This window comes from Cervus elaphus, chromosome 5 (assembly GCF_910594005.1).
Source record: "Cervus elaphus chromosome 5, mCerEla1.1, whole genome shotgun sequence".
NCBI classification, from domain to species: domain Eukaryota; kingdom Metazoa; phylum Chordata; class Mammalia; order Artiodactyla; family Cervidae; genus Cervus; species Cervus elaphus.
In genome coordinates this window covers 133,727,884-133,747,926 of record NC_057819.1, presented here as the reverse complement: position 1 = coordinate 133,747,926, position 20,043 = coordinate 133,727,884, and the positions used below count along the sequence as shown (strand labels likewise).

Here is a 20,043-nt window from a genome sequence, read left to right as displayed (position 1 = left end):
CTTCCTGTGGGAGCTGTTTAGAACCAAAGAGAACGTTCTGTTGCATTTTTGTTTTTCAGTTGCTCAATTGTGTCCAACTCTTTGCGACCCCATGGACTGTGCCAGGCTTCCCTGTCCTTCTTTATCTCCTGGAGTTTGCTCAAATTCATGTCCATTGAGTCAATGATGCCATCCAACCATGTGATATTTATAAAATAATGTTAGAAGATTAAAAGACCATAAGGTAAAATAATGTTTGCTTTGAATCTGTCAGCTTAAATCAAAGACATATTTATTGTGCCCAGCATCATGAAAATAGAGAAAATAAGATGCTTTTCATACGTTTACCATTAAAATTTTTAGAAGTTCCTGTTCATGTCTTCCCTCATTTTTCTGTTGGATTGTTTATCTTTTTTTATTCATATGCTTTACAAAATCTGGATATTATTCTTTTGTTAATTACATATATCGTGAATCTCCTCTTTCAGGTTTCACTTTATCTTTTCATTAGCTTTGTGGTATCTTTTTTGAACGAAGCTTCTTAATCATATTGTATCTATTTTATCAGTCTTTTCAAGTTAGTGCCTTTTGAGTTATGCTTAGGAAACCCTTCCTTACCTGGAAATAGAAAGCCTGTCCCACGGAATTCCCTGGTGATCCCGTGGTTGGGACTTGGTGCCCTCACTGCTGTGCCCCGGGTGTAATCCCTGATCAGGGACCTAAGATCCCATGATCCATGCAGCTCTTCCCAAAAAAAGAAAAAGCCATCTCCCATATTTAAAAAGATTTTGTCGTTCACATTTAGTCGTAATCCATTAAGCATTGACTTCTAAAATGATTCTTTGTTGAGATGTAATTTCCGTTCTATACAAGTCACCCATTTAAAGTGTGCAGTTCAGGGAGTCTCTGTTCTCAGGGCTGTGCGGCCACCACTCTTCAGCCGCTCCTCTCAAAGCCCTGGCAGCAGTCACTCTCCATTTTCCCCAAACGCCGCAGCCCCAGGGAGCCACCCAGCCTGCATCCCGTCTCTCGGGATTTGCCCGTTCTGCCCAGCTCACCTGGTGGAGCCAAACAGCACGTGCGCTTTGGGACCGACACTTTCATTCAATGTGTCTTCTAGGTTCTTCCATGTTGTTGCGTGTATTAGTTCTCAGTTTCATTTAATTGCTAAGTAATACCCTGTTGTTTGGATATACTAGGTCTTATTTGTCCATTCATCAGCTGGTGGACATTTTGGCTCTCTCTACTTTTTGACCACTATGAATAATGCTGCTTTGAACCTCCTGTGCACGTTTTTGTGGGATGTATTTTATTTCTCTAGGACATGTATCTAGGCATGGAGAGAATTTATTTTCGTCTGTCGTGTGAGGTGCGGATGTGGCATCTTCCTTTCCCATTTGAGTAACTTGTTGTCTCCGCGCAGGTTTTAAACCAGTCCGTCACTTCCCCGCTGCGCTGCCCGGCAGCCCTGTCCCGCGGAGCTCCTTTCTGGGCCCCTGGTCTCTGAGAATACGAACCGTTCCTTTCAGTAACGTTGATCGAGGTCCTGATATTGGTGTGAGTTGCTGCACCACCTGTTCGTTTTTAGGAGTAGCATGAACTGTGTTCATTCCTGTAGATTTCAGACTCCACTTGTCAAGGCTGGAAAGCTTCCGTTGGAGCTTCACTTGGGCTGCGCTGATGCTGTAGACCACTCTGGGGAGAGCTGATAGCCAGGCTTTACATCACTGTGATGCGTCTCAGGCATTTAGATCTTTACTGTCTTCCAAAAAGGCTGATTATCTTTTCTTCAGAGTTTTGCCCATCTTATATTTGCTATACATAATTGCAAATAGTGTTTGATAATTTCTTCAGGTGTGTAAAAATTACAAGTGATCTTTAAACTTTGATCTTTGGTTCAGATGCCTTTCTAAACTCTCTTTTTATTTCTAGTGACTTGTGTGTTCATTGTCCTTTTCCTCAACAATTATATCTGTGATTAAAGACAGTTTTTTTTTCATTTAATTTTTTTTCTTGTCATGCACTTATGAATACAAGTAATGGTAGCAGATATTCTATGCTTCTTGATTTTAAGAGAGCTATTTTAAAACTTCACTATAAAGAATGATTAAAATTTGCTGGAGTTTTGGTAAATATTTTTATCTGGTTAAGAATGTCTCTTCTATTCCTATCTTACTAAGAGTTCATATGGTAGAATTTCATCAAATGTTTTTCTGTGTATTAAGATAATCATAAGGCTTTTTCTTCTAACACATAAAAAGAATAAATCGTATTACAGGTTATTGTCTAATATTAAACCAGCATTATGTCCCATCTAATAGTTTAATGACCTCGTATCATTGGACTCAGTTTGCTAATAACTGCTAAGAGAGATTGACCTGACAGTTTTCTTTTTTGGGCATGTTTTTAAGTAATGTTATGCTAGCCTCATAATTTGAGTTGCTGAATAATTCTTCTTTTTCTGTTTTCTCAAAAAATTAGCAGAAGAGTGAGTTATTTGTTTCTTAAATATTTGAAGTAACTGGCCAGTAAAACCATCTGGGCTTGATATTTTATTTCTGGAAAGATTTTTTTGACTACTATTTAAAATTTTCTAGCAGTGATAGGGTGATTCATATTTTCCAGTTTTTTTCTAGTCAGTTTTGGTAAACTTTTATAGTTCAAGAATTTTTTCTTTTCATCTAAATCTGATCTTTATTGGTATTTATAGAATTTTATAAATGTTGTACTGCCCTTGCATCCTCTGCAACTTGGTGATGATGTATTTTATTTTTATGCATTATTGGACTTGGTTTGTTAATAATTTATTTAAAATTTTTATATCTGGTTCATGACTGAGTTGGCCAATTGTTTTTATTTCTCTTCCCATTCCTGTCTTCCTTTGGCATCAATATTATGACTTCTGAAATAGTTTCAGTGTTTACTTGTCATTTTCTATTCCCTAGAAAAGTCTGTGAAAAGTTAGAATGATGCGCCTCCTGGGCGATTCCCCTAGAACTCACCTGTAAAGTCTGCGCTTCGTGTTTTCTTTGTCAGAAGGCTCTTCACTGTCCTTTCAGTTTCTTTAATTGGATTATTTAGCCAGTAGTTTCTTCATTTTACGTTCTCCTAGGGATCTGTTTCACCCAGCACGTCTGGTTACTGGCGTGATGTTTCTGCGGTGTTGTCTCTGTGACCTTGGTGGATCTGCAGTCTGTGTCCCTCCTTGGATGCCGGCATCTCTTCTCCGGGCAACGTGGCCACACTCGGCTCCCATCTCGAGCATCTGTGTGTATGTGCCTTCTTCCTTGTGTCCTTCATTAGTCTTACGAGAAACTGTTCTATCTTGCTGATTTCTTAAATTGGTTGCCTATTTCACTAATAATTAGCCTTTTAAAAATAAGTAGCATGTTAAGGCTACTTACTTCCTTTTGTTTCATCCTTCAGGATTTGAAAAGGAAAATGTTCATTATCAGTCATTTTTCAGAATTTAAATGTCACATATTTATTTGATTAGTGCATTCGTGTACGGACTTAGTCGTGTTCGACTCTTTGCAACACCAGGGGCTGTAGCCTGCCAGGCTCCTCTGTCCATGGAATTTCTCGGGCAAGAATACTGGAGTGGGTTGCCATTTCCTTTTCCAGGGGATCTTCCCCATCCAGGGATTAAACCCACATCTCCTGCTTGGCAGGCAGATTCTTTACCACAGTTAACACCAATCAGAATTTAAAAGCCATAAAAATAGATGCAGTGAAATATCTCCCATGCACCCCATCAGGACTAACATCCCCATTCCCATATAAAAGACCAATTTAAATAGTGGGCTGTGTCTCCTTCCAGAGATTAATTATAAGTACTTTTAATTGTTATCCTTACTTCATTTTGAAACCTGAGTTATTTAAGGTATATATTTTTAATATTTGAAGTATATGAGAAATTATTTTGGTTTTGTTCTTTTCATTTTTGTTATGGTTCTTAATTTAGTTGCAGTTGCAGTCTTGCCAAATAATATCTTTGATACCACCAATTCCCTGCAATACATTGACACCAATTTTGCATGTGTGTGTGTGTGTATGATGAACTCTTTTACTGGAATGGTGGATTTTCTCCCACAGCCCCCCTGCAGCTGTGTATATTCTCAGGTTGTTTTATCACATGTGTACAGGCCTAGCTGTGTCCCGCTGGTGACTGACATGAAGAAGCCCTTGGCGACACTGTTGTGAAAATGCCTCACTAGCGTTTTAAGGCTGACTTTGTTCATCTAGGCACTTCAGTCTCTTCACGACTTTGGTGTGTCTCATAAAAACATGGATGAATCTTGATGCTAAAAATTTAAACTGTTGTGTTATTTGAACTAGTAATTTTAGTCCATTTATTTGTGTTTTGATTATTGATACACTATCTTGCTTTTTTTTTTCATATTTCCCACCTTTTTCTATGCTCTTTTTGTCCTGATTTTGAAAATAGACTATTTTAAAGACTTACGGAGAAATTGAGAGGGTGTTGTAGAGAGCTCTCCGTGATCTCACCCCGGTCCCCCCATTATTAACATCTTACATTGAGGGGTGCCTTCAGTTTTGCACCAATATTAATTTGTTGTTGTTCAGTTGCTCAGTTGTGTTTACCTCTTTGTGACCATGAACTGCAGTTTGACAGGCTTCCCTGTCCTTCACCATATCCAGGAGCTTGCTCAAAGTCATGTCCATTGAGTCGGTAATGCCATCCAACTATCTCGTCCTCTGTCATCCCCTTCTCCTCCTGTCTTCAATCTTTCCCAGCATCAGGGTCTTTCCCGGTAAGTCAGTTCTTCACATCAGGTGGCCAAAGTATCGGAGCTTCAGCTTCAGCACCAGTCCTTCCAAGGAGTATCCAGTGATTTCCTTTAGGATTGACTGGTTGGATCTCCTTGCTGTTCAACGGACTCTCAAGAAGTCTTCTCCAACACCACAGTTTAAAAGCATCAATTGTTCTATATTCAGACTTTATGGTCCAACAACTCTCACATGACTACTGGAAAAACCATAGTTTTGACTATACTTCAGCAAAGTGATGTGTCTGCTTTTTAATACACTGCGTAGCTTTGTCATAGCTTTTCTTCCAAAGGACCTGCTGCAGGGTCAGTGACGCTGACTGCAGAGGCCTGGGGGTCACGGCATGCTAGCAGAAGTCCTTTAGGAGGAGGTCACCATTACTCCCATGGTAGTTTGGTCTGAGGCCAAACTGCAGGGATGGAACACAGCCCCATCCATCAGCAGAAAATTGGATTAAAGATTTACTGAACATGGCCTTAGTTTGAGCATTCTTTGGCATTGCCTTTCTTTGGGATTGGGATGAAAACTGACCTTCTCCAGTCCTGTGGCCACTGATGAGTTTTCCAAATTTGCTGACATATTGAGTGCAGCACTTTCAAAGCATCACCTTTTAGCATTTGAAATAGCTCAACTGGAATTCCATCACCTCCACTAGCTTCGTTCATAGTGATGCTTCCTAAGGCCCACTTGACTTCGCATTCCAGGATGTCTGGCTCTAGGTGAGTGATCACACCATCGTGATTATCTGGGTCGTGAAGATCTTTATTGTACAGTTCTTCTGTGTATTCTTGCCACCGCTTCTTAATATCTTTTGCTTCTGTTAGGTCCATACCATTTCTTTCCTTTATTGAGCCCATCTTTGCATGAAATGTTCCCTTGGTATCTCAAATTTTCTTGAAGAGATCTCTAATCTTTCCCATTCTGTTGTTTTCCTCTATTTCTTTGCACTGATCGCTGAGGAAGGCTTTCTTATCTCTCCTTGCTGTTCTTTGGAACTCTGCATTCAAATGGGAATATCTTTCCTATTCTCCTTTGCTTTTCGCTTCTCTTCTTTTCACAGCTATTTGTAAGGTCTCCTCAGACAGCCATTTTGCTTTTTTGCACTTCTTTTTCTTGGGGATGATCTTACTCCCTGTCTCCTGTACAATGTCATGAACCTCCATCCATAGTTCATCAGGCACTCTATCAGATCTAGTCCCTTAAATCTATTTCTCACTTCCACTGTATAATCATAAGGGATTTGATTTAGGTCATACCTGAATGGTCTAGTGATTTGCCCCACTTTCTTCAATTTAAGTGTGAATTTGGCAATAAGGAGTTCATTATCTGAGCCACAGTCAGCTCCTGGTCTTGTTTTTGCTGACTGTATAGAGCTTCTCCATCTTTGGCTGCAAAGAATATAATCAATCTGATTTCGGTGTTGACCATCTGGTGATGTCCATGTGTAGTCTTCTCTTGTGTTGTTGGAAGAGGGTGTTTGCTATGACCAGTGCATTCTCTTGGCAAAACCCTATTAGCCTTTGCCCTGCTTCATTCTGTACTCCAAGGCCAAATTTGCCTGTTACTCCAGGTGTTTCTTGACTTCCTACTTTTGCATTCCAGTCCCCTATAATGAAAAGGACATCTTTTTGGGGTCGTGAACTTCCAGATGTTCAAACTGGTTTTAGAAAAGGCAGAGGAACCAGAGATCAAATTGCCAACATCCGCTGGATCATTGAAAAAACAAGAGAGTTCCAGGAAAACATCTATTTCTGCTTTATTGACTATGCCAAAGCCTTTGATTGTGTGGATCACAAGAAACTGTGAAAAATTCTGAGAGATGGGAATACCAGACCACCTGACCTGCCTCTTGAGAAATCTGTATGCAGGCAGGAAGCAACAGTTAGAACTGGACATGGAACAACAGACTGGTTCCAGATAGGAAAAGGAGTACGTCAAGGCTGTATATTGTCACCCTGCTTATTTAATTTATATGCAGAGTACATCATGAGAAATGCTGGCCTGGAAGAACCAGAAGCTGGAATCAAGATTACCAGGAGAAATATCAATAACATCAGATGTGCAGATGACACCACCCTTATGGCAGAAAGTGAAGAAGAACTGAAGAGCCTCTTGATGAAAGTGAAAGAGGAGAGTGAAAAAGTTGGCTTAAAGCTCAACATTCAGAAAACTAAGATCATGGCATCCAGTCCCATCACTTCATGGCAAATAGATGGGGAAACAGTGGAAAGAGTGGCTGACTTAATTTTTCTGGGCTCCAAAATCACTGCAGATGGTGATTGCATCCATGAAATTAAAAGATGCTTACTCCTTGGAAGGAAAGTTATGACCAACCTAGACAGCATATTAAAAAGCAGAGACATTACTTTGTCAATAAAGGTTCGTCTAGTCAAGGCTATGGTTTTTTCAGTAGTCATGTATGGATGTGAGAGTTGGACTATAAAGAAAGCTGAGCACAGAAGAATTGATGCTTTTGAACTGTGGTGTTGGAGAAGACTCCATATCTTTTTATATGACAAATATTAACACATCATCATTAACTGAAATCCACATGTTCTTCAGGTTTCCTTAATTTTTACCTAATGTGTTTCTCTGTTCCAAGATTGCATCCAGAATGCCACATTAATTTTAGTTCCTGTCTCCCTGGTCTCCTCTTTACTGGGACAGTTTGTCAGATTTTCCTTATTTCTGATGATCTTGACAGTTTTGAGGAGTGTCTGTGAGGGATTTGTGGAATGTGCTTCTATGGTGATGTGGAATTCTTCTGCGAGAAACGCTGATCTCTTCCCTGTCATTATCAGTGGAATCACGTCTACCCATGCGGGTCCACGCGGTGGAGCCCGGCACTGGTTTCTCGGGTGGTCCAGCTGCGGCGCTGGGGACTCCTCCCCTGGCCCGTCCCTGAGACCTGCCTCCGTCAGTGTGACTTGCCCGCTTCCAGTGCACCAGGCTGTCCCCGGATTAGCTCAGGGATGTCCTGCCATCCGTCCAAGGACCACTGGCTCCTTTCACTGGGGGATGGTGCGAGAAACCAAACTCTGGGGCTTCGTGTGCTGGCTGCTTCTGGGATGTCCCTTGCCGAGTGTAATCTGTTTTCCCTGCTCGGCTCTATTATTGTGCTGTGCCTCGGGTCTTGTACTAAGATTGCCTCCCGGTTCACTACTCTCACTTCCACTGTGTCTGTGCCGCCTTAACTCACCCATTCTGTCTTTTACGCAGCATTTTTACTTTCGGCAATTATGTTTGGTTCTTTGTCAAATCTGGTCATTTTTGTTTCATCTCTTCTGGTTTACTCATTTTGCAACTCTATCCTTTGTTTCTGTAAACAGTTAATCCATGTTTATATTCTTTTTCTGATATCTGAATGCTTGCGCGTGGAAATCCGTTTCTGTTGACTAACCAGTGGTGGTTTGGTGATTTTTTTTATTAGGAGCTCCTTTTTGGTTTATCTTAATTTGTGGGAAACCTGAAGACATTAAACTTTGAAATCCTTCAATAACTGCACCAAATTCCTCTTTTCTGAGTCTCCTCTCTTCCTTTTTAATGCTCTGTTTCGCTTTTTCCTGAGGCTCATTATTTCTGCCTGAAACATCCTGTATCTACCTCTGTCTCCAGATGCTACTGTCTTTTCTCTTAAGGTCCATCTCAGATGCTTAGGTTTTATTTAATTTTCCAGAATTCTTCTGCATTCAAATAACCACTCCCTCTCTGACCTCTTGTAACCCTTTGTCTTGGCTCTTACGCTGTGTTTGTGTTGTGTGTGTGTGTGTGTGTGTGCATGTACGCGTATGTGTAGCTTATGTATTGTAGTCTAAAGTCTTTTAGGCAAAATGCTTTTCTGGAGGTCTCTTATCACAGTGGCTTCTTCACCATAAGTCTTAATAAATACTGACTTATGTATAGTTATAGATTAATACCTCAGTCTGTGGTGAGGATTGCCCATAAACTCTATGAAATGTATGAAAGTGACTTCATGTATCAATAAGTTGTTAATGTGTTGTTATTCCAAAAGTGCTTATAGAATAATTCTTCAACTTTGAAAATAATCAAAATGATTGCTTCTTAACTATGGACATGTCCTCAATTTAAATATTAATGTATTTTTCTTTCATAAAGAGCATTTAAAATGTTTGCTTGGGATGATAGTCCTGACAATCCATAATCATTTATAAGATGATGATAAGCCTGCCACTTCTTTTGCCAGAACTTTTCAGATTCAGTGTGGTTTCAGGAGCCATTATCTTTCTGAGGAAACTGGTCTGTGTTGTTGGAGGGTTTTTGTAATTAATTTTTTATCATGGTAGAATACACACAATATAAAATTTGCCATCTTAACCATTTTTAGGTGTACAGGTCAGTGATATTAGGTACATTCACCTTGTGTGAGACCATCATCACCATCTATCACGTAACTCTTTTCATCTTGTAAAGCTGAGACTGTCTCCATTAAAACAACAACTCTCCTTTCTTCACCCACAGGCCCTGACAATCCCCTTATACTCTCTATCTGTGTGGTTTTGACTCTTCTAGGTACCTTACATAAGGAGAATCACACAGCCTTTGACTTCTGGCTTATTTCACTTAGCATCATGTCTTCAAGATCCATATGTGTTGTAGCATATTGCAGACTTTGCTTCCTCTCTAAGGCTGAATAATATCCCACTGTGTGTATAAACCGCACTTCGCTTATCCATTTATCCATCAAGGGACATTGGGGTTGCTTCCATGCTTTCTGGTCTGTATGTTTTTGAACTGTTATTTAAGAGTCAGGTTAACTAAAAGTTGTCCTTATGGTTTGTCTCTTAGAGACACAGCCTTTAGTAATTTTTGAATTTTTAAAATAATTCTGCTCTTTTATGTCAGTCACATAGGTGAAGTTTTATAGCTTACTATTTATAATATTAAAGAAAAATGAACACATCTATTCCAGATTGATCTTGGCAGTTTCCTCACTCTGGTTATCAGCACATGCTAATGACTGAAATACTAAATACCTGAGGGACGCCTTCGGCATTGAGTCCTTTCACTTAATGTTTATTTCTTCCATAATTAGTGGATACATTTTTCAGCATAGTTTTTCTATTTGAAAATCACTGTTGGATTGAAGCCAGTGCGTTACCAGTGTTGCCAGCAATTTAAAACACCTTCCTCTAAGTTACCATTATGTACCTAGTCAACTGATAAAAATATACAGAATGATGATGCCCAGCCCTGGAAGGTGTGTCCAGTCAGGTGATAGTTGGGTTATATGGTGCCTGTTGAAGTGCGCAGTGCCTTGAACAGTTCCCACTGTTTTTCAGAAAATGCCGTGTTCTCAGCTAATGCACAGACAGTCACAGCAACACCAAGGCCCCTCAGCCTGAACCAGCCGGTCATCTGGTAGCTGGGCATGCCAGGGTCCTTGCTCTGCTTTCCCTGTGAAAACAACTCGGAAGGCCAGATACAGTTTTTTAAAGAACATTGTGTGTGTGTATTCACAAGTGGTTGAGTTAGTTAGGATGCGCAGATGTCAACATTTAAATGAAAACAGAAACCCAGAAGTGTGAGCGGAGTGCTGAAGACAGCTCTCGCCCTTGAGGACCTTTTCTAAAACCAAGTAAACTTGAACTTGAGTTTGGGAACTTTTATTGGGCACAGGAGTAAAACAAAGTCCAGGGTTTGCTTAAGGTGATGATCTAGGCTGCCACTGGGCCTCGGGCTGGGACACCAAAGAGCCACCAGGTGCCAATGAGTCAGAAACTGGAGAACTGTCATCAAGCAGGGAAGAAGCAGGGGGGGATGAGCTGGGAGAGCGGCGTCGGCTGTGCGCACCACCGCGTATTAAACAGATAACTGATGAGAACCGGGAGAGTGGCGTCGGCTGTGCGCACCACCGCGTATTAAACAGGTAAGCGATGAGAACCGGGAGAGCGGCGTTGGCTGTGCGCACCACCGCGAATTAAACAGATAGCCGATGAGAACCGGGAGAGCGGCATCGGCTGTGCGCACCACCGCGAATTAAACAGGTAACCGATGAGAACCGGGAGAGCGGCGTCGGCTGTGCGCACCACCGCGTATTAAACAGATAGCGGATGAGAACCGGGAGAGCGGCGTCGGCTGTGCGCACCACCGCGCATTAAACAGATAGACGATGAGAACCGGGAGAGCGGCGTCAGCTGTGCGCACCACCGCGTATTAAACAGATAACTGATGAGAACCGGGAGAGCGGCGTCGGCTGTGCGCACCACCGCGTATTAAACAGATAGCGGATGAGAACCGGGAGAGTGGCGTCGGCTGTGCTCACCACCGCGTATTAAACAGGTAACCGATGAGAACCGGGAGAGCGGCGTCGGCTGTGCGCACCACCGCGAATTAAACAGATAGCAGATGAGAACCGGGAGAGTGGCGTCGGCTGTGCGCACCACCGCGTATTAAACAGGTAGCCGATGAGAACCGGGAGAGCGGCGTCGGCTGTGCGCACCACCGCGTATTAAACAGATAGACGATGAGAACCGGGAGAGCGGCGTCGGCTGTGCGCACCACCGCGTATTAAACAGATAGCGGATGAGAACCGGGAGAGCGGCGTCGCCTGTGCGCACCACCGCGTATTAAACAGATAGCGGATGAGAACCGGGAGAGCGGCGTCGGCTGTGCGCACCACCGCGTATTAAACAGGTAACCGATGAGAACCGGGAGAGCGGCGTCGGCTGTGCGCACCACCGCGAATTAAACAGGTAGCCGATGAGAACCGGGAGAGCGGCATCGGCTGTGCGCACCACCGCGAATTAAACAGGTAACCGATGAGAACCGGGAGAGCGGCGTCGGCTGTGCGCACCACCGCGTATTAAACAGATAGACGATGAGAACCGGGAGAGCGGCGTCGGCTGTGCGCACCACCGCGTATTAAACAGGTAGCCGATGAGAACCGGGAGAGCGGCGTCGGCTGTGCGCACCACCGCGTATTAAACAGGTAGCCGATGAGAACCGGGAGAGCGGCGTCGGCTGTGCGCACCACCGCGTATTAAACAGATAGACGATGAGAACCGGGAGAGTGGCGTCGGCTGTGCGCACCACCGCGTATTAAACAGGTAGCCGATGAGAACCGGGAGAGTGGCGTCGGCTGTGCGCACCACCGCGTATTAAACAGATAGACGATGAGAACCGGGAGAGCGGCGTCGGCTGTGCGCACCACCGCGTATTAAACAGATAGCGGATGAGAACCGGGAGAGCGGCGTCGCCTGTGCGCACCACCGCGTATTAAACAGATAGCGGATGAGAACCGGGAGAGCGGCGTCGGCTGTGCGCACCACCGCGTATTAAACAGATAGACGATGAGAACCGGGAGAGCGGCGTCGGCTGTGCGCACCACCGCGTATTAAACAGATAACGGATGAGAACCCGCTGCGCAGCACTGGGAACTCTGCTCGGCGCTCGTGGTGGCCTAAACGGGAAAGAAATCTGAAGAAGAGGGTCCGTGTATATAGGGCCTCCCCAGTGAAAGTGAAGTGAAGCCGCTCAGTCGTGTCCGCCTCTTTGCGACCCCATGGACTGTAGCCTACCACGCTCCTCCATCCATGGGATTTTCCAGGCAAGAGTACTGGAGTGGGCTGCCATTTCCTTCTCCAGAGGATCTTCCCAACCCAGGGATCGAACCCGGGTCTCCCACGTTGTAGGCAGACGCCTTACCGTCTGAACCACCAGTGGTAAAGAATCCGCCTGCTAATGCAGGAGATGCAGGTTTGATCCCTGTGTCGGGAAGATCCCCTGGAGGAGGAAATGGCCACTCACTCCAACATTGTTGCCTGGGAAATCCATGGACAAAGGAGCCTGACAGGCTGTAGTCCATGGAGTTGCAAAGAGTTGAACACGACTCAGCAACTAAACACCAGCATGTAAACGTGTATATGTATGTACATGTTCCCTCTGCTGTGCAGCAGAAACCAACAACATTATAAGGCGACTGTCGCTGTGACCCGTGGACTGCAGCCCACTGGGCTCCTCCATCCACGGGTTTTCCAGGAAAGAATACTGGAGTGGGTGGCCATTTCCTTCTCCAGGGGATCCTCCTGACCCACGGATCGAACTCAGGTCTCCTGTGTCTCCTGCATTGCACGCAGATCCTTTACCCACTGAGTCATAGGGGAAGCCCTTAAAGCAACTGTACTTCAATAAAAAAAAGAAACCAGTAAACTAGAAACAACCTTAGTGTTGAGTGAGGTGCCCCTGAAAATCCACGCCTACAAGCCAGTGCTCATGAACATCCGATGCCTGAACTCCCATCTCGGTGTGCCCTGGGATACGAGGCTGAAAACTTGCTCTAAAGCCATCCAGACACGCTGACATCTTCAGGGTCTGTCAGGGTCAGATGGCGGCTGGAGAACCACTTCCAGTCCCATCAGATACGAGCCTGTGTTTGAAAAGAGTAACAACATAGTGTGACAAAAAGCAAAGCATGATGAACCCAGGGTCTTAAAAATTCTGAACAACAGTCGAGATGCTGGAATCATGAACTGCAGATCGAGGAGTCATGGTTAGTATGTGCTGTAAAGTGAAAGACTTTAAAGGACTTGAAGTTATTTACTAAAGCGGTTAAAGGCATTTAAAACTCACCAGACACATTTCTATAAGAATAAACTCCCCAAAATAAAAACAAAACAACTGAAATTCAGAATCTGTATGGATTTGAGATCTAATTACATGCAGAAAATGCCTAGAATGTAGATGAGAGGAAGAGAGATGGAAAATATGAGAAATTCATGAAATGAAAAAAATAGGAAGATGTAATTTACATCTGTGTGAGTTCATAATGAGTGGAGAGAGAATGGAACAGAGATGTTAAATTAATAAGTCCAGCGTGATAATTCTGTAGCCTCTAGAACTTTGAGAGAGTAAACCTGTCTAAAGCTACCCACTTTTTCGTACTTTGTTGTGACAACCCTGGGAAGTTAGTATGCCCACGTGTTTGGGAATTAAGAAACATACTTGTAAACAGGTCATAAGTCAAAGAAAAAATAAAAATGAAAGTTAAAAATGCTTTGAATTAAATGATAATGAAAATACCGTGTATCTAAGAGGTTAAACTTACACAGCAGTAGAGTGGTGTTTATAGTCTTAAGTTTATAAATCAAGAAAGAAGGAAGGATAAAAATAAATGAGTGAAATATCCAAGATAAGAAGTTAGAAGAATTAAAAAAGACTCCAAGAATGTAGAATGCAGGACATATCAAAAATAAGAGCAGAAATCAATGAAATAAAAACAAAAATTGAGTAGCAAGTACTGAGGAATCTCAGAAACATAATGCCAAATACTTGAAGAAGCAAGTTGCAGAAGAACCAAGTAATATTCCATTTACAAAGGTATTTGAAACAAAACTAAAGGCGTTGTTAGGGGTAAAACATTTCGGGTGGCGTTTGCCACGGAGCCAGGAGGGGCTGGCGGGCCGGAGCAGGAGGCGGAGGACGGGGGCGGCGGGCGCGTCTGTCTGGCCTCTGGCGGGTTGCGTCCTTCCCACCCCCGTCACAGCCTCTGCCGTTTCCCTCGCAAGGTGCTCGCGGACATGGAGGCGCAGGTGCATAAGCTGAGAGAGGAGCTGGTCAGCGTGAACTCGCAGCGGAAGCAGCAGCTGGTGGAGCTGGGGCTCCTGCGGGAGGAGGAGAAGCAGAGGGCCGCGCGGGACCACGAGGCGGCGGTGAGCAAGCTGAAGGCCGAGTCGGAGAAGATGAGGCTTGAGCTGAAGAAGACCCACGCCGCCGAGACGGAGCTGACGCTGGAGAAGGTAGGCGGCCGGGCAGTGGGAGGCGGGCTGGCGCGCGCGGGGCCCAGGCCGCCGCCTTGCCTTCCGGGCTCACCTCTCAGGGGTGGCCTGGAGCCGTCCCCCCAGTTTATAAGCCTTGCAGGTGCGTGGTGTGCACGTCTCAGGCTTCTCCAACTCGCCCCTGCCTCCCTGGGAGGGACTGACGGAGCACCCCTGCCAAGTGACCAAAGACGCGTGTGCTGTCGAGCATCACACTGGGCCGGAGTGTGTGGGCTCGGCGTTGAGTGGAGGCCCTGGACGGGCCTGGGCTTTGCCCCTGTGAGCCGCGGAGGCCGGGGGTGGGTCCCGGCTGACGGTTCTCTGAGCAGGCCCACTGAGGGCAGAGCTGGACGCAGGGAGACCAGTTCAACTACTCGGGAACTCGGGCGGGAGGTGACCGTGCTGGGGTGGCCAGGGGCACGGAGGGTGGTGACCAGCCCCGTCCCCTTGGGGCCCAGGTGTCCGCAGCGGGGCTCAGGGTTTGCTTCGGGCTCAGACGTGTCGGGGCGGCGGGGGACAGAGGGGGCGCTGTGAGCGGGTCGTCCGGTGCGGCTGCAGGGCGGTGCTGGAGCAGCGGGCACATGGCCTCAGTCCCCTCTGCTGAGAGGCGGGGGAGCGTCGGAGCCTCAGGGACACGGCCAGCCGCGGGCCGTCGTGCACCCAGTGGGGTCGCGGGTGGCCATCTCATCAGAGCAGCACAGTCAGAGCTTTGAGGCAGAATGCACAGTGTCCGGGCCGGGGCGTCTGCTGCGGGGCGTCTCAGCCTCTGGCCACAGCCAGGGGGACGATGAGGATAGCGCTCCCGCCCCGCCGCTCACCGCTGCCCACCGGGCAGAGTGTCTCCAAGGACACAGGCTTCAGTGGCCTGGGCACCGTGTGCCCCGAGGGTTAAACTCCAGATAGTGAAGCCACACTTAAAACAGGCAGCTGAGGCCTCCGTTCTCTTAAATCAGGCGTCCACGTTTTAAAGGGTTCTTTTCCTCAATAATAGCGGAAAGTTTTCAAGTACAGGTTTATATGTGGTGTTAACGGATATACAGGTTATAGATAATAAAATAGTATTGGATACCGCCAGTAGTCTATTTGGCCAGTATTTCTGGAACATCTGTGTCTGAGGCGTTATCCCAGCACATGGGAACCATGCAGAAAGGCGAGAACGAGAGACCCTGTCCCTGAGGAGCCCGTGGCCAGGGGCGGCTGCGGGACACGCAGGGGCGGTGAGCAGGGCGGGCTGAGGGGGGAGGCGCGCTCATAAGGGCGTCTGGGCCACACCTGGGACAGGCGAGATTCCCCTGGACGCCGCGACGCGGGGCTAGGGCGGGCAGGCGCGGAGCCGCACCGTGACGGACATGTAGGTGGCTGGGAGGCGAACCGGGCGGCGCGGTTCTGGCCAGGCTTGACCAGCAGGCCTGCCAAGCTCACACGGCGCTGGTCTTAGCTCCGAGCTTAAACCCCGGGGACGCTCAGGGCTCCTTCGCCCTGAAGTGTCAGGACCCACAGGGCTTGTTAGGCTCTTCCGTCAGCGTTGGCATGACCAGCGCAGCAGAGGGGTCAGTCCATGAGGGGCCCCCAGGGCGCCTCGAGGTGCAGTACGGTGGTGACCCTGCCAGAGGAGGCGCGTCTGAGTCGGCCCAGAGGGCAGCCATTCCGTGTGAGTCCCTCCCTCAGCATTCACGAGCGGGCCTATCGGGGCCTCTGGTCCCGGAGAGGGTGCACTCCATTCAGGCCCAGTAGCAATTTGGTTGGGAGGAGCGTTTGTAGACGACCCTCAGGAGGGCCGGACAGAGCGGGGGCTGCAGCGCTGGGGCTGGGAGTCATACCCCAAACCACCAGACATGCAGGACTGGTGATAACGGGGAGGAGACAGAGAGGAAGAGGAGAAAAGTGTATTTTCCTAGAAATAGCAGGAGGCGGTTTGGAAAGGACGCTTATCAAGGATGTGACAAAATCCGGAAGGGTGAGCGGGGAGGAAGGTCCAGGATTTGGAACTGAGGATGGCTGTGACCATGGGCAGGGCGCTGCAGGCGGCGGTGTGGACAGAGCGCGGCCACAGGGGGCAGTGAGGAAGGCGGGGGCGCTAGGGGAGGACGGGTTGCCGCAGGAAGGAGTGGTCCCCAGAGCGCAGGAGTCGGGGTTTAGGCTGAAAACATCTCCAGAGGGGAGGAGGAGCCGCCTAGCGGGACCGTGGACCCTGATGCTTGCGGCTGCGATGCGGCTGTGAGCTGACTCCCACTGAGCCGCAGGGACTGCGGCCGGTCCTGGGGGCCGCCTCCCTCGCTCCTGCCCGCAGGTCTCTGCCCCGGGAAGGCGCCCTGTCCCCTCTCCCCTGTCCTCTCCGGTCGGTAGAGCCTCAGCGCAGGCGGGCCTCTCGGTGCGACACCCAGGCCGAGATTCTTCAATTTTTTTAAAACATTTTGCTTTAAAAGTTGTTATCTAAATTGATGCAAAAATTAACATCTTCATACTAAAAATTTTGTCAACATTTCCATTTTTCCCCTTAGTTTAAGATCCCAGTTGAATTACAGGGTCAAGTTGCTTTTCAACAATGTTGTACTAATTTATATTTTTCCCCACAGAATATCTGTTTCATATAGCCAGTCCTTAGTATTAGTACTCTAATTTGGGCGGCAGGGTGTTGGTGACAAACATTTATTGATTCTAATTTCCTATTTAAGAGTAAGACTGGATATTTATAACAGATTCGTTGGTCATGATTCCTTTCCTGAGAGTTGTGTGTTCATGTCCTTCGTCTGTTTCTCTGCAGTTGATGTCCTTACATTGTTCTGATCACCTTATATGAACTTCGTGTTTAGCATGAGAAAATTCTTTGTGGCAAGTATTTTTGGTATTTGCCTTTTAATTTTGTCCATTGATTTTATGAAACACAAAAGTGTATTCTGTCAGGTCCTTTGTGAAATCTCCAGTGTAAGTAGTGGCTTTAAGCTTCACAATTTGATATCTTAAAATATATGAACACATCACACATTTTGCACACTGTACTGAATTTTAAAAGCTCTTGTGAAATTGACATGGTACTTACAGGCTCGGGCTCCTGGTCTATAATTTTAATGGCATCTGAAGGACCATACTGGAATTCTGCCAGCCGAAAGTCACCAAAGGCCTGGAGCAACAACTCAGCATGTTTTTTCAAATTTAAGAAAAGCTCCATATGGTATAATTATCCAAAGCTAAGGTCACAGAAACTACTTAAACCTTTGAGATTTATAATTAAATGATTAATATTAACTTATGAAGACATTGTCATCTTGACTTAAAATGGATTCTGATCTCAATTCTGTCCTTTTTACTTTGATCTTTTCCCCAAGTTTTTCCTTTGCAAAGAAGGTGAAGTTTGTGTCCTTAAAATTTTTAATTAAATGTTATTCTCAAACAGTTCAAATTTACAAAAACTGATCGACACACAGCATCCAGCTTGACCCTCGCAGAGCTCCATACTCGTCGGTCAGCTTCCGGTTGGGGTTTCCTGGGTGTGTGCACCTCAGCTTGGTGTGATGGGCTCTAGTGATGCCTCTGAACGTAACCATAAGTTAATCTAATACAAAAGAAAAAACCTGCACAGACAGAAACTTGGAAAACTCAGTTCAGTTCAGTCGCTTAGTCATGTCCCACTCTTTGCAACCCCATGAACTGTAGCACGCCAGGCCTCCCTGTCCGTCACCAACTCCCAGAACTTACTCAAACCCATGTCCATTGAGTCGGTGATGCCATCTCATCCACTGTCATCCCCATTTCCTCCGGCCCTCAATCTTTCCCAGCATCAGAGTCTTTTCCAGTGAGTCAGTTCTTCATATCAGGTGACCAAAGTATTGGAGTTTCAGCATCAGTCCCTCCAATGAATATTCAGGGCTGATTTCCTTTAGGATGGACTGGTTGGATCTCCTTGAAGTCCAAGGGACCCTCAAGAGTCTTTTCCAACACTACAGTTCAAAGGCATCAATTCTTCTGCACTCAGCTTTCTTTATAGTCCAACTCTCACATCCATACATGACTACTGGAAAAACCATAGCTTTGACTAGATGGATCTTTGTTGGCAAAGTAATGTCTCTTCTTTTACTAGATGGATCTTTGTTGGCAAAGAAATGTCTCTGCTTTTTAATATGCTGTCTAGGTTGGTCATAGCTTTTCTTCCAAGGAGCAAGTGTCTTTTAATTTCATGGCTGCAGTCACCATCTGCAGTGATTTTGGAGCCCCCAAAAATGAAGTCTGTCACTGTTTCCATTGTTTCCCCATCTATTTGCTATGAAGTGATAGGACCGGATGCCATGATCTTAGTTTTTTTAATGTTGAGTTTTAAGTCAAGTTTTTCTCTCTCCTCTTTCACTTTCATCAAGAAGCTCTTTAGTTCTTCACTTTCTGCCATAAGAATGGTGTCATCTGCATACCTGAGGTTATTGATATTTCTCCCAGCAATCTTGATTCCAGCTTGTGCTTCATCCAGCCTGGCATTTTGTGTGATGTACCCTGCACATAAGTTAAATAAGCAGGGTGACAATATACAGCCTTGACGTACTCCTTTCCCTATTTGGAACCAGTCTGTTGTTCCATGTCCAGTTCTAACTGTTGCTTCTTGACCTGCATACAGATTTCTCAGGAGGCAGGTCAGGTGATCTGGTATTCCCATCTCTTTAAGAATTTTCCACAGTTTGTTGTGATCCACACAGTGAAAAACTTTGGGCATGTTCATAATCTGAGTGTGATGATCTGGTGTTCATTTATATTTATTGTTCAGTTGCTCAGACGTGTCCAACTCTTTGTGACCCCATGGACTGCAGCACGCCAGTCTTCCCGGAGTTTGCTCAAACTCATGTCCATTGGGTCAGTGATGCCATCCAACCATCTCATCCTCTGTCATCCCCTTCTTCTCCTGCCTTCAGTCTTTCCCAGCATCAGGGTCTTTTTCAATGAATCAGCTCTTTACATCAGGTGGCCAAAGTATTGGAGCTTCAGCTTCAGTATCAGTTCTCCCGATGAGTATTCAGGTCTGATTTCCTTTAGGATTGACTGGTTTGACCTCCTTGCAGTCCAAGGGACTCTCAAGAGTCTTCTCCAACAGTACAGTTCAAAACATCAATTCTTTGGTGCTCAGCCGTCTTTATGATCCAACTCTCACATGCGTACTTGACTCCTGGAAAAAGCATAGCTTTGACTATACGTTGGCGAAGTAATGTTCCTGCTTTTTAATATGCTGTCTAGGTTTGTCATAGATTTTCTTCCAAAGAGCAAGCATCTTTTAATTTCATGGCTGCAGTCACCATCTGCAGTGATTTTGGAGACCAAGAAAATAGTATCTGTCACTGTTTCCATTTTTTCCCCATCTATTTGCCATGAAGTGATGGGACTGGGTGCCATGATCTTTATTTTTTGAATGTTGATTTTTAAGCCAGCTTTTTCACTTTCCTCATTCACCATCATCAAGAGGCTCTTTAGTTCCTCTTCGCTTTCTGCCGTAAGGGTGGTGTCATTTGCGTATCTGAGGTTA

General features: G+C 45.7%; 1 protein-coding gene across 4 annotated transcripts in view; it reads left to right on the top strand.

Moving 5' to 3' along the window:
• The window catches only part of CEP112 (centrosomal protein 112), a 301,353-nt gene that overhangs the window by 186,568 nt on the left and 94,742 nt on the right, over nucleotides 1–20,043 (top strand). For 3 of the 4 annotated variants that reach the window (XM_043905758.1, XM_043905757.1, XM_043905756.1), the window contains one exon: nucleotides 14,295–14,525. The exons of the other annotated variant lie outside the window; for it this stretch is intronic. In XM_043905758.1, coding sequence (XP_043761693.1) covers nucleotides 14,295–14,525 — 231 coding nt within the window. The remainder of the gene's footprint in view (nucleotides 1–14,294; nucleotides 14,526–20,043) is intronic. 4 annotated transcript variants of the gene reach the window in all.